Source organism: Acanthochromis polyacanthus, chromosome 9, assembly GCF_021347895.1.
Source record: "Acanthochromis polyacanthus isolate Apoly-LR-REF ecotype Palm Island chromosome 9, KAUST_Apoly_ChrSc, whole genome shotgun sequence".
Lineage (NCBI taxonomy): Eukaryota > Metazoa > Chordata > Actinopteri > Pomacentridae > Acanthochromis > Acanthochromis polyacanthus.
In genome coordinates this window covers 24,489,242-24,504,436 of record NC_067121.1, presented here as the reverse complement: position 1 = coordinate 24,504,436, position 15,195 = coordinate 24,489,242, and the positions used below count along the sequence as shown (strand labels likewise).

The following is a 15,195-nucleotide window of genomic DNA, read 5'->3' as shown; positions in this document are numbered from 1 at the left end:
TACGCAAATGGGCCAAATTTAGAGAATTTTAGAATAATTTATTGAATGTGGTAGCAAGAAAAAATCTAATCAAGAGTAACCACATGAAGAAACCTATTTTACAAAGGTTTGCTTTAAGGCTCATTCACAGTTTACACTACACAAAAGGCTAAATTACATTGCATTATATCATACATTAAATACTCCAACCAATGCACCATAATTCACAGTACACAGTGTACTGTGATGAAATACTCTGTGCATTGTATGCTTTGATGAGCCCATAAATAAATGAACTATAAATTATTATTACAGCTACTACCGATGCTCAGTCGTAGTGACATATAATGACTTTCTTGCAAGTATCTTGCAATATAGTAGCCAATTTGAAACATTTCCGGATGGATGTGTTAGTTGAAAGAGATTCAGCTTTAAATAAAATACGGAATGCATTACCATATAGGGCACTGGCCTTCAAAATAAGGGCAGTGAGTAGTCTAATGTCCACAAACGGGAGATAGAGTTAGTAGTGTATGATCTAAGCAGGTCTAAAGCTAAGTTATATGTACTTAAAAGAGAGTATGCCCAAAAAATAGGGAGTTTCCGTGAGGTCTGACCGTTTTAACCCGCCACGGACTCTTATTTTGAAACCGGCGAGGCGAAGTCCCACACAGCGCTCGTTCGTCAGAGAAAACGCTTTTGTGTCGTCACCGAGCCCCGGGGGCGACACCGATCCGCCGCTATATAATCCTCGCGGTCCGGTGGATGAAAGCAGCGAACTGAATCAGATAGGAGACAAAGCAAACAGACACTGACCAAACAAACATGGTGAAGATCACTTTCCAGCCAGTGTCGGCGCAGAAGCCCGAAAAAGACAACGATGCGGACAAGATCATTATACCTCAGGCCCACGTGAGTTGGCACACTTTGTCTTTCTTTGTTCCATGCTGTGGTATTTTTCTCGTGTGTCTGGAGCAGGGCTGTTCTCTTTCTGCCGAGGCCGAGAAGATTATTGTGTTTTTTCTTGATTTGTGTCTCTGTGCATCATCGTGTCACTTAATCCACGATTTTTTTTTTTTAAATGCAAACATCCACATATGTAAATGTGCTTAAATTCCTCTGATGCAGTTATGTTTTTAATGTTACATATCACTACTTGGGCAGCAGTTTATTATCTTGCCTTTCCAGTTACTTAAACGCGCTATTTGTGAGTGTAGAAAAGTTTATGGAGCAGTGATGGAACAATAACAAGGGAAGAGACCCACCGCTGCATCCCATCCCAGCCGGGGGATGTTGACATTACGTCACCTTGTGTGGACTCACTGCAGAGGGAGGTTATGTGTGTTTATGTACCTTCAACACAATGTGACACCAGTACTCTAGGGGGTTCACATAGTGTGTGCATGTATAAAACCAAAACTTGCATCTTCCTGTAAGTGTGCAGTTAGCCTCTGTTTTGTAAATGTATTGTGGATGAAATGAGAAAATGGCTCAGCAGTCACATACTGCACCACTCAGTAATGTCACGGGGTGTTAGGCCACGTGGATCCTGCAGGGATCGCTTGAGAGCAAATGGGTGGTAATCTAGGATTAGTGTGTGTTGAATAAAAGCAGTGGGTGTTATCTAAAGACAGCTTAGCCTTTTATGCCCTCTCAAAATTAGCAGTACAGCAGTTGTAATGAGCAAAATAATAATCCAGTTCCGTTCTAATTCCTGCATTCAGTGATTGGAATCTCGAGGAAAAACATATTTGACTTCATATGAACAAAGGGTTCAGAAAGGGACTGGGTATCTTAATATATGCACTCTGCAATATTAGTCTTTCAGGCTCCAGTTCTCAAATACAGTGTTTTCCTGGTAAAATTATGTTTGAAAGTAGATACTGAGATTGGCCTTTATTTATTGCGATCGTGCTATGTCTGAGTCGGATTTGCAAAATGACTTAAACCTGAGTTAACTGTCACATTAGGTGCTGCTTTTCTTAGCTTCCTCTCTGGATTGCTTCCCAGGAGATAGTATAATTAGATATCTGACACACCATGGATGCACGCCTGCTGTCTCAGCCTGATTCTATATTTCCCGACACACTGTACCCTGTGAATACTGCTCGATGACGCTTCCATCGCTTCTGCAAATACTTGTTTGTTACGTCAACAGAAGGATGTCAAAGGCAGTATGGATTTAGATTGACTGTGCTGGGAGTCCAGGCGTCAGAGCCAATGTGTGTAGATCTATTAATACGTCCGCCTCTGCTGAGGGGCTCCTGCTTCACGCAATTGTCCTCATTTATGCTCCCACTGAGGGAGCTAAGATGAAATATCTGCAAATATGGAGTGTGGAAGTAGGCCTCCAAGAATAGACCCAGACGGCCACGTGCCAGCATCTTCGTCAGAGCTTGGCACAGTCTGTTCTCCCTGCTTCCGCTCTCCATAGCAACAGTAGTAAAGGGAGGCAGCAGATTGACTGAGAGACCGTGGGTGGGCATCTGGCGTACCTCATTCCAGTCCGTCCTGCGTCTATCAGATCTCCTCGCCTGACTAACAAATTGGCAGCCACCTTCTGTCCGAATTAGCTCTGTTACAATTTGGACTTAGTACAGGGAAGCATGTGTGAGGACGTTACATCCACTAATGCTCTGTCTTAAGACTGGAAGCTCATATTCAAGTGCTATTATCCATATTTCTAATAAATGTTCTTCTCTACAGCTTCAGGGTTAGATTAAAATATTTTTCACATTGACAATTTCAATATTTTACAGTATTCAACTGAAATTTTTCTTAATTCAAACTGCACAACTCTTGAATCAGTTTTTCTTGGCTGCATCATTGCATCTTCTATTAATTTTGGGTCTTCACTGGAGCAGACAGTAGTTTGTACATATTAACAACACAATATACAATGCTGTCCCATGACATAGATCAATAATATATGTAAGACTTTTTTTTTTTTTTGACCAGCCTTCTAACCTGTCACTACTTTTCTCTTTACAGGAGCAGCTGGTTCCTCCTGTCAGGTCCAAGAAGCCTTTTCCAACTGGCCTGTGCTGCCTCACCTTTGGCCTGGTGGTGTTCATGTCAGGACTGGTCCTGGCCTCTATCTACATCTATCGCTACTACTTTATACCTCAGGTTCGTTAACTCTACTTCTTTTTTCTTATATTACAACCAGAACTTAGTGGTTACGAAAAGAAGATCCGACCTGAGGTAAAGTCAGTCGCTAACTCGGCTCTGTTGCGTCCCAACAGCAAATCCCAGAGGACAGCTTGTTCCATTGCCGGGTCATCTATGAGGACTCGGTGTTTGCTCCTCTAAGGGGGCGGCAAGAACTCGAGGAGAATGTCGGCATCTACCTTGACGACAACTACGAACAGATCAGCGTACCTGTGCCACATTTTGGAGGCAGCGACCCTGCTGATATCATCCACGACTTCCAGAGGGTGAGCAAAGGCATTTTTTGCTCTCATGGTTTCCTCTCATTACACTTTCTTGTTAAAGTGTTTAATCGTGGCTTACAGTTATGTCCTTCGTTTGTATTCTAGGGCCTCACAGCTTATCATGACATTGCCTTGGACAAATGCTACATCACTGAGCTGAACACTACCTTGGTGATGCCTCCACGAAACCTGTGGGAGCTGCTCGTCAATGTCAAGGTGAGACACTCGATACATTTGCCGTGAATGCCACTGGTGTAGCGGTTGCAAAAGCACCGTGAGAGATAAATGGCCGTCGGACAGAGCGAAGGACAGTGTGTTCCCATCTTCCTGTTGGCAGCATTCCTCCCACAGACAGATTGGCCGAGTGATTCATTTGTGTCTCTTTGCCACAGAGAGGGACGTACCTTCCTCAGACTTACATCATCCAGGAGGAGATGGTGGTGACAGGGCGGGTGAGGAACATGAGGCAGCTGGGCCCCTTCATCCACCGGCTCTGCTACGGCAAAGAAACCTACCGCCTCAGACGCCGCAACCAGCGCCAACGTGAGTTCACACATCCCGCTTTCCTTTTCCAATCATCCCAGGCAGCATGAGGTGCTAAATAATGAGCGACATGTGCTCGGTCACTTCCGCTCTTTATCGCCCATCTTTCACACCGACTCCTGTGAAACGCTGAGTCATGTGGCATGTGCTGGGTCACCGTGATCTCTCTGAATCTGCGGAGGAAAATGTTCCTCCGCTGTGTCACAGGGATTCCAGTGTTCAGAGTGGGTGTGTGGGAGCGAAGCGAGAGTGACCGTGTACAGAAGGCAAACACAACCAGAACCAAATAGGGGCTTCCTTGTGAGCATTGCAGACAGTGTGTCTGCAGTGTAAAATACTCCATTAACAGCCCAGTGGCCTGACTATCATGTTTGTGTGTGGGCACAGCCTGGGAGCTTCCTGCCGTGTGAGTCACTAGTTGTGCAGTGGACACATCCACACACACTGTGGAGGAGGCAGTGATGCGCATGAGTGAGATCTCTGTCGTCGCAGCCTTTGATTGGCGTGGACGCTTCAGAAATGATGCAACAAACTTCCCCCGTGTACATATATGGACGTGATTTGTGGGGATCACCACTGCTGATTCAGAGTGAACGCTGTAGGCACGGCAGCGGCAGGAGTAATATGAACAACCCTCCGCTTTCGGCGCTGAACAGATTTTTCTAAATGCGTCTTTGTTTCTCTTCCAGGTATCGAGAGGCGTGAGACAAAGAAGTGTCACAGCATCCGTCACTTTGAGAACACTTTCGTGGTGGAGACCGTCATCTGCGACAGGTTCTGAATCTGCGGCGGAAATCACAGCCATCTAACACTGAAGCCAATTTCAAACCATACCTCTTGAATTCCTTAGGCGTTTAACTGCACTTTAAGAGCAAGTATTCGTCCATTAGTTTTAGTTCCGGTTTGTCATTTTGTTTTTTCGTCTCAACTTGAAAATGCTCTGTTCATGTTCATGTACAACGTCGCTGTCTTTTTTTATTCAAAGCGTCTGTATACGTGAATGATGTTCTAGATGTGTTTGGATATATCTGTAGCTTGTCATGTTGTGCAGAAGATCTCAACGTAGGTCAGTTTGTAACATTTACATCAGAGGACTTGATTTGATTTTCGACCTGTGCGTGTATTTTTTTTGTTACCCAGTGCACTGATGGTAAAGATACTTGGAAGCTGCTTGCACCGTGCACTAATGTTACTATTTGTTTCTTGGTTGTTACTTTATTTTTGTTCAAATGTCAGAAAATGGCAAAACATACCTCATGTAGTTAAGATGTTTCTTTGCTGGGTTGTATCATTAATGAATGGTGTACATAACTGATTGTTCCTAAGCAATATATACTGTAAACTGATTTTTTTTTCTTTTTAATTTCATATTGTTACATGCATAGATTTTTATCTGAAATCGACTTGTTTTGTAGATGATCACGTCTCTGTGGTTTGCCTCTTTTTGTTTCTCCCTTTGGTATCACACTTTCCTACTCCTTGGATATAAATGGCTTTAGACTGTAATCAGTAGCAGTGCTGTAGAAGGAACAGAAGGAACCAAAGTCTGTAGTCAGTGTTGCTATGCTTAGGGTTAAGGTCGTCTGAAATATTTATAAGGAATGCTTTATAGTTTAGATCACTTACTGTAGACGATATCAAAGGATCATTTTTGTATCGCTCTTCCTCTTCTTCACTCAGATTTGCCTGTTGTCTTTAGCTCTTGCTTGTTCCCAATCTTTCCTATTTTGGCATTATAATCTCTACAACGTTGATTTGTCCCATCTTATGGATTTGGGGTGTCTTTGTAATGTACAACCTGGAGCAAATCTGTCTCTGTTGAGAGAGATCCGTGACATGTGCTCATATTTCATTGTCTTGGATACTTTATTTCGCTGTACAGTCGATTCTCTTGTAATATCTTGCTGCTTTAAAAAATAAATGATCAAACTTTCTTCTGTCTTCTGAATGTTCTATAGGAACAGTTTCAGTGAAGCGTACACATAATCGGTGTGTAAATGATGGGTTTGGCTAATTAGAGATTGTCTGAACAACGCTGACAACATGTAACCACTGTGGAACTTCTTTTTTTTTTTTTTAATCTGCAGCCATCGACTCTGAATATTTTAATCCTTGTGTCGTCCTGTGGGTCAAATTGACCCGTTTTAAATTTTGAAAATGTGGAGAAAAAAATATTTTCAAAGTGAAACTTCTGATGCCCATATTTTCAACATTTTTGGGAAATCTTTAAGCATTTTTGGTGGGAAAAAAAATGTTAAATATGCTTCTTAAGAACATTCACAAAAAACAAACCAAAATCCAGGGAAATTTGCTGGATTTTGGTTGATTTTTTTGTAAATGTTCTTAAAGAAAATATTAGAAGTTTTACTGATATCTATGTAATCATTTTAGATATTTTTTGGAAGATTTATACAAATTTTTTGAAAAGAATTTTCTTGCCAAATTTGGGGGATGTTTTAATAAAACTTTTAAGGGAAACTTTTAAGGAATTATTGGAATTTTCTTCCTGAAGGTTTTACAAATTTTCAGAAATTTGGAGAATTTTTTTGCAGAAATTTTTTTTTTTTCAGACAACGGAACAATATTTTTTGCTGCCCATAAATGAAGACAACAGGAGGGTTAATTTGTTTGCTAAGTATCTGTGGATGAATTTTCCACAGAACATTACACTGCAGCTTCCTTGTGGTAAATGACTTCACAAAATGAATCTCGCGTGGTTAGCTAAATTTCCCTTTCGAACTGAAGAGGAAATGTGTTGACAAAACGAATACATGGAGATTTCCTCCAACGTCAACAAGTCAGTGTTAAATGTTAAACAGAGCTCTTAAAACAGGCATCACACATCCAAGTTCAGCGCTCGTACCTTGTATGTTTGATGCATACACGTTACAAATAAAAGAAATTCTTGCTGTGAGTTTGCAGCATCTACGAATACTAATTTTACATCACTTTCTTTGTTTTACTTTATTGCAAAACAGAACGGAAAAAACAAACTCAGATCAAGACACTTGGTGGCTTCACAAAAACAATTTCCTTTTTTAAAAAAAAATGGAATATTATTAAAAAGACAGAAACAGGAACGAAAATAACTGAAAAACAAAACAGAACTGAGGACAAACACATAAGACTGAAACTCGACAATGACAATGCTAGTGCAAAATGAAAGAATCGAGACCCGAGTAATGCAAGAAAAACGGCACGCGATAGTTTCATGTCTTGTTTCTGGTTTTAGAAAATAGCTTTTCATTGATTATTGTATCCAATAAAAACAGCATTAATGCCCAGTAAATTCTGTAAACGCCTTCGGGAGCTTCATTTACTTCACTTGGGTTTAGGTTTGACTCTGCATAAATCAAATGCCCCCGCGTGAACATACTAAAATCAAAACGTTCTTGAAGCGCATAGGCTGTCTGCCTGTCACACTTGACTTATAACAATTAAAAAAAAACATTATTGCACCTCTAAAGATACATTTAAAAACAATCTATGAACATTTTAGATGAAGTATATGTACATAATATTTACATATGTCACGAGCAACAACACGTCACATACAGTGTATACACGAAGAAGAGTCTAAGTTGAAGACAATAAGAAACATGCAGTCAGTCAGTTTGTACCTGTAAAACTGCAAAAGTTCATTATTAGAAATGTGTCGAGTAGAAGAGTAGAATCCTGAATACTATTCGGGTTTGCATTAAAAGTTCAAGATTCAATTTAATATCTACACAAGTTAGAAAATCTTTGCTACTCGGCCTCAGGCTTTATTAAATGAATGATTTATTAGGTGAATACAGAAATAAATCTTACTTCTGTAATTTAAAAAAAAGCACAATACATTGAATTTATTAGTTTATGTAAATTTGATGTGACATTTACAGTTAGAGCAGATCAACATTTAAGCTAGAAAAATATTAATAAGTCATTTTTTTTGTGCTACTAATTTTATCTTATCAATCCATAATTCATTTTTACATTTCTGTGTTGGTGCTGTCGATGTGGATTTATTCATGTACTTGATAAGGAAAGATTTAAATCAATATTTTAATCAAATTGTAAGTTTAGTTCATTTATTTTCTCAAATTCATTTAAATTAATTACTTATTTCTAGTTGACTTTTAATACAAATTTCCATTTATTACAAATTCTTTATTTATGCTTTATGAGTAATGTTTTCAGTAATCAGTTGCGTCTTTTAAGGCATGAATAATTCTACACATAATATAAAATAATATAATACGTTTCGTAATTTACCAAGTGTACAATGAAACGGCTTGGTCTGAACCATCTGGTTGTCTTGTTTTTAACAAGAGCTTCAGAATAAATAGCAGCTCCTTCAACTAATCTCTGACTTCATTTCTGAGGATCTGAACAACAAACCTCTGCAGTGAGCTGCAGCTTTTACAGCCTTAAAATGAATCACCACACACGTCAGTTTATCTCTCATCGTCAGTGTTCAGGACTCAGTGACCTGAGAGTGCTTTGAGCTGTCTCCCTTAGTTCTTGTGAGAACCATGTCACATTGTGGCTTGATGCTGGATTTTCTTTTTGCAGCTTACTTTTTGGGTATCAGAGCTCTCTGAGGTTACAGAGACGCCTGCTGGCTTCCTGCTGCTGGACCAGCTCACATAGCTCTGCTTTCCGCTTGGCGGTTATTTTGAAATTGCACTCTGACCTGCTTCTTTCCACCTGCTAGTCTTAGTGCGTGCCTCATCGGCTACCTGAACCACCAGCAGCTCTTTGTGGGCCCTAAAACAGGATGCCAGATCGTGTATTCACTACCAGAGGTCATCTGAGGTCAAACTGTATGTTAACTTGCTTTATATTAGTCCCGTGTTCAGACCTCTGAAGTGCTGTTGGTGGCTCTTCTTTGGGTCAGCGACATCCTGAAGCTGTGTTTGGTGCTCCTCACCTCGTGGGCGATGAAGTAGTAGCACAGAGCGTCCAGACAGCAGGTGATGTTGGACAGACACATGGCGATCTGGATGAACAGGCTGATCCTGGTCTTGGTGCCGCAGTCCTGGATCACCCCCTGGTGCACCTGGATTTAAACATGGAGGATGAAGGAACATTAGTTCACCATCTTTCCAACATGTATGAGAATATTGGCAGCCGTTTGAACTGTTGTCCTGCAGGTCCTCATCAGGCTTTTAACATTTCCACTACTTATGCTTGTTACACTCTGCAGTTCTATTCTATAAAGTGGACCTCTCACATTAAATCCAAATTAGCATACCAGTGACACGGTGGTGTATCTTCTGTATTATTAGTGATATTGGGGTTTTAAACTATTCATTATTATGATTTTGCTCCAACTCTGGTGAAAAGCAACTGATTAAAAGTCTATACATCATCATCGATTGGTTTAAATTAATAGTATGTTTTTATTTATTCCACAGCTCCAGTTTGTCAGATCTTGTGGCGACATGCAATTATTTAGCCGCTGTTTCTTGTTGACATAAAATGGTCACCAATGCCTCGTGTGATACTAAAATAGAAAGCAAAATTAAGAATTTATTCCTTCCTTGCACATATTTTTTTTAAAAAAACATTTAAACTGAAAAATTGAGACCCTGATTGTTGTAAAATACTGTGATTTTGTCGCTTTATCTTCTTGAAAAAAGAAAATCCTATCATTCACAACAAATCAGTTTTTCTAAAATCTTGGTTATATGACCCGATCTAGTGTGCCTGTTGCAATAAAATGTAAGTAGCTTGTTAAAGTGGATTTTAAAAAGCAATACAGAATATTTCTGACAACAGTTTTGAAGAAAAAAACAACCCATAACCCATCTGCTGCTTTGTTAAAGCAGAAAAGATAAGCCAAGGTAATCTGCTTTTAAAATGAAATACTATTTTTTTTTATTTTTCAGTCACTGCCTGTTACATTTCAGATTGATTTTTGTCATGAATATCTTTCAGTGTGTGAGGACGAAGGAAATTGAAACATCTATTATACTGCGACAATCTTCATCCTCTGCTGAATATTTTGTGAAAGCGCCACAGTTGCTACTGATGTTAACCCTCCTGTTGTCCTCATTTACGGGCACCAAAAAATATTGTGTCCTCGTCTGCAAAAAAAAATAAAATCCTCAAACTTCTAAAATTTGCAAAACCTTCAGGAAGAAAAATTCCAATAATTCCTTAAAAGTTTCCCTTAAAAGGTTTTTTTTTTTTTTTTTTTTTAAAAATCCCCCAAATTTGGCAAGAAAATTCTTTCAAATATTATCAAAAAATGAGTAAAAATCTTCCAAAAAAATGCTAAAAATATCTGAAATGATTACATATATATCAGTAAAACTGCTAATATTTTCTTTAAGAAATTCACAAAAAAATCAACTAAAATCCAGCGAATTCCCCTGGATTTTGGTTGATTTTTTGTGAATGTTCTGAGGAAACTTTTTTGAACATTTCTGTTTTATTTTCCAACAAAAAATGTTCAAAGATTTCCCCAAAAATGTTGAAACTGTGGACATCAGAAGTTTCACTGTGAAAATATTTTTTTCCCCACATTTTCAAACTTTAAATCCTATTCTGACCCGCAGGACGACATGAGGGTTAAAATCAACTTGTGCTCTATCTCACCAGGAACTGCAGGAGGATGCCCAAGTGGCTGGGGGTGAAGGGCAGCAGGAAGGCGCTCAGGCTGCTGTAGATGATTTTCACACAGGCCCGGCTCCGGTCGCTGCGCTGGCCGGACTGCCGGAGAGCCCAGATGGTCTGAAGTGAGCAGTAAATCACCACCAGAGCAGGCAGCAGGAAGCCAAACACCTGCAGACAGACGATCAGATGAGGGCTCCAGCCTTTCTTGGAAAAGGCGTGGAAGCAGTGGAAGTCTGCCTGGCTGCCCTGCCTGAATCTGTAGATGGTTGGAGAGATTGCTGCCAGCACCAGCGCCCAGATCCCCACGCAGCTCCACAGAGCCGCTCTGGGTGAACGCAGCTGCTTGGCTTTGAACGGGTGACAGATAGCCACCCATCTATCCACGGCTATGCACATTATGGTGTAGATGCTGCCGTATATCCCGATGAAGTAGAGGCTCTCCAGGACGGAGCAGAGCGACTGGAGGTGGGACGGCCAGAGGTGATTGGTGGCGTGCATCTTGAAGGGAAGAGGGAAGAGGAGGAGCAGGTCCATCAGAGCCAAGCTGGTCATGTAGATGGTCGACTCGGTCCACTTCCGCAGAAAGAAGCAGAACACCAGGAGGGCAGCCACATTGAGAAGCAGACCGATGAGGAATATGGGCATGTAGATGATCAGCTCCAAGTATCTCATCAGGTGGTCCACCTCTTCAAATGAGCAGTTGCTTGTCATGGTGTCACTGCAGGAAAACAGTTTGATTTAATTTCAAAGAAAAGTTTAGGTTTCAAATGTGTCTGTGAAGTGAATGGGCCTTTCCTGTCATTACTGTATGTTTCTGTTTTCACACAAAAACATGTACGATGTGCCGCTGCACCAAGCCACTCGAAACTTCTCAGTTGTGTGGGAACAGAAGCTGAGAACTTGCTCTTTGTTTCTGGTTTAAAGGTCAGAGAACATCATGAGAACTTGCTGAATATTAGAATTGTAAAGTTACGTTGGCAGTAAAATTTAGGCTCAGACTGAAGCAGCTGGTGATTAATTTGGGCCCTTCATGTGACGAAAAATAGCACGGCTTTAACAGAAAGACTTTGAACTTATCTCTTCCTATCTGAGTTTTGATCTCTGTAGCAGTATATTCATGTGTTTTTACTGTCTATATGTTTCAACATACTTGGCAGTTTAACCTTTTTAGCTTTTATTTCAACGCTCACAAGAATCCTGTTTAATTCTGAGCGTTTTTCTGACTTCAACAGAGCTGAATACAAAGACTCAGGTCTTTGGTGAAATATGGAAATAGTGTACAGTTATAACAGGTGGAAATGCCAGCTTGTGTCAGAGAAACTCTGAGCTGTTACTATTCTGGAAGAAGCAAAATAAATCCCTGAGCACTGTGGGTCTGTATTCAGAAGATACTGAGACGGGTGACATAAACAGGTAGACGCTGTGTTGTGTCGCTGGAAGTAGACGTGTCACCTCACAGTGGCTGTTTCAAGGCCCTTTCTAATTAGATCAAAGTAAATTCTAACAAGATAAAAAGTCCCCACTATATTTGAATGCCTTTATGCTTATTCCGTACTTGTATCTTTTAATTTGTGAGGAAATCTAGGTAAATAATTTAAACATTTTAACTAAAAAGCTACATTAATTTAATTGCAACACTATAGAAATTCAACTTTATCCTATCAGGTGTCATGTATGGCGGAAATCTGTGAAATTTAGCCGTGCTCTTACCTCATGCCGTCTCTCTGTTGAATTTTCAGTGTTTCTGTCTGTCTGCTCCTGTGCCAGACACTCTTCTGCTTTTGTGCCTTTGTTGTTTCATCACCACTTCCTGAGTGATGCCACACATCATGCATGTGAGCTCAGATGTGCGTTACAGTTGTTTTAAATCCAAGCAGTGGTGAACTTGTCCGGCAGGTTTTACTCTTATCTGTTACTCGACACTCGGGTGATTATTGCAAACGGCCGCAACGGTGGATTTTCATTTGAAGAAATCAACAGTAATACAGCGATAAAAGGATGTGTTGTGCTCAGAGTAACTTCACTGGAATTATTGACCGATTCATTTTGAAATCAATGACTTGCTGCTTTCCTCTATCTTGTCTCATTATCAGCTGAATATTATTGGGTTTTTAGCTGCTGGTTGCACAAAGCCAGATAAAGACGCTGGTTCCTGAGAAACTGTGGCAGTTGTCCTTTGGTGTTTTTTGTTACATGATCAAATTTCATTGCAGATAAACACTTTTAGTAAGAGCAGATGGTTCTTTGACGTAAATGCTACACCAGAATGCTGCTTTAGCATGCTAGCATTTGCTGATTAGCACTAAACACTAAGTACACCTGAGACTGAAGTCAGATGTTTTGTGGTTTTACACCAAAGTGCAGGAAGTATTTGAAGGTAGTGGCAGCTAAAATGCTATTTAATGGATTATAAAATGGATTAAAAGTCATCCATGAACGTCTTTACATACAGTGTCAACTCTCATGGAAATCTGTCCAAAAGTCTTTTGAGACATCACACTCAAAACCACCTATTTCAACCTCAGAGAGTAAAAGCGACAGTAGGATTCATCCTGTGGACACCACACTTGTCTGAAAAAAAAATTGAATCTAAATCCTTTTAATAGATTTTTCAACTGAAGATCTATTAGGCTGGACCATAGCGGTGTCCTGGTCTACTGACCCACTGCCATTCCAAACACCACAACACTAGCGTTTGGTGAAAGACCAACAAGCAGAATGTGAAAATGACAGGCAAACTGGGTAAAATTAAATCAGATTGAGGAAACTGTAGTATTGGCTCATGCCACAGGTCTCTGAGCATGCTGAGTGTTTTTATGTGTGGTTTATGTTTCCTCAGACTGGAGTTTCTATGTCTACTAAAACTCACTCATGTCTGCTGCACCTCGTGAGCTCACTAAACTGCTGTTGAAGAGAATTATTTTTATTGCAACATTCCACATGTGTTTTAGTGTTGAAATAAACAGGCCACGACCATGTGACTTCATATGTCTGCATGCATTTGGTACCAGCTTTCTGGGTCAACCACTAGTTTGTGAACAGGATGCAGCAGCAGCCACTGATAAAGTACAAAAAAATCCAGTACAGTGATTTCTGTATCTGTGCTGTTATTGGTACTGATATTAGGATGACAGAAAACCGTGAAGCCAGAGTTCAAAGTGTCTCTTCTCAAGTCTGTAAGTAACTGCAGAAGCAGATTTAGACTGTGATTAAGGTTTGAGGGTTTCCTGGTTTCAGGTGCTGAGATGACTTCACAGGATTTAACGTTTACGAATAGGTTGATGCCAACTTTTCATCAGCTGCAAGACGTAGAACTGAACAGTTTGAACTTACATCAGTCAGCAGACAAAAATTGCTTTATTAGAATGAATCAGCAGAGTTTAAGGGCACAATAGAAGGAAACGTTAGTTTCACTTCTGGGAAAACCAAAGCTTTTTCTGTAAATGCAAATGAAGCTGCCAGTCACACTGCCACCTACTGTTGTGAAAGAAGTGAGGTCATCTGTCTGTGAACACAAATCTCATCTCATTTCAGTTCAGTATCTGAGACACGTCTTTTTGAAACTCCTCTTTGGCACATCACATTGAAATTGTGTGTTTCAGGTCTGCTGTTGGTGAGAGGTACTGCTAAATGAAACCCTAAAAAATTTCAACTCCTCAAGAGAAAGCACAATCTGTATCATGGTTTATTGAGACAAAATCTGATGTGCAGACTCAGCGAAGCTAGAGAACTACGTATGGAAAAGATCCACCATCACGTCCTTCAATTTGTGCATGGCACAAGAAATTTATGGAGACAGGGACAGTGTTGGATAAAGGGAGGAGTGGGCGACCAAGAACATCTGAGGAAAACATCAGGTTTCATTTAACAGTACCTCTTTCACCAACAGGAGACCTGAAACACACAATTTCAATGTAATTACAAACTTTAATAAACACTGACTACAATACAACAAATCTCGTTAAGATGTCTTATTAACAGGAGCGAATCCAGAATAATTTTAGTGGGGGGGGGGGGCACAGGGGGGTACAACAGATATTTTGGGGGGCCACCGAAAAGTTGTAGGAAAAAATGAAATTACTCTAAAAACTCAACAGCTTTGCAAACTCAAAGATTAAACTCTCCACAAGGATCCAAAATAAGTTGGATGTTTACATGAGAGCTTCAGTTATTCTTCATCTACTTCCTGAAAACTTTGGTCAGTAAAAAAGACAAAAACTAATATTTTCGGCTAAACTAAAGACAGACTTTGTGATTTTTCTGCTCACATGTTGTGTTGTTGTAAACTTACTCTTTCAAATAAATAGCCTTCTAACCCCCTGGAAACCAGCGTTTTTGTGTCACTCCTCAGTGACCCTAGACAGCTGGTTGTAATGTTTTTTGAGCAACACACCATACTATGACATTTTTACAGTGAAGGTTCTACTATGAAACCAGTTTGACATGTTCAGGCGTTCTTTGTGTGAAAACTCAGAGATTTTAGGGATCAGAAGGTAGTTTTCAACTTTCTTTGTTAACTTTCTGCTTCACCTTTAAACTAAATTAACCTCTTTAAACATAGAACCAGGACAGGCCGATGACAGTAGTGTTGTCTGCAAACTTTAAGAGCTTCACGCTTGGGTCACCTGAGATGCAG

The 15,195-nt window shown here is 40.1% G+C and overlaps 2 protein-coding genes across 2 annotated transcripts; one reads left to right on the top strand and one right to left on the bottom strand.

Annotated features, from left to right (window-relative positions):
• Nucleotides 1-685: 685 nt before the first annotated feature.
• Nucleotides 686-5,889, top strand: itm2cb (integral membrane protein 2Cb). Its single transcript, XM_022203165.2, has 6 exons — nt 686-891; nt 2,971-3,108; nt 3,225-3,416; nt 3,519-3,629; nt 3,806-3,956; nt 4,646-5,889. Exons 1-6 carry the CDS (start codon nt 805-807, stop codon nt 4,735-4,737), a joined length of 771 nt encoding a protein of 256 aa, XP_022058857.1. The 5' UTR covers nt 686-804; the 3' UTR covers nt 4,738-5,889.
• Nucleotides 5,890-6,891: 1,002 nt separating this feature from the next.
• LOC110956859 (G-protein coupled receptor 55) lies at nt 6,892-12,587 on the bottom strand. Its single transcript, XM_022202604.2, has 3 exons — nt 12,270-12,587; nt 10,542-11,277; nt 6,892-8,997 (listed from the first exon to the last, which is right to left on the bottom strand). Exons 1-3 carry the CDS (start codon nt 12,392-12,394, stop codon nt 8,794-8,796), a joined length of 1,065 nt encoding a protein of 354 aa, XP_022058296.2. The 5' UTR covers nt 12,395-12,587; the 3' UTR covers nt 6,892-8,793.
• Between the last annotated feature and the right edge of the window lie 2,608 nt (nt 12,588-15,195).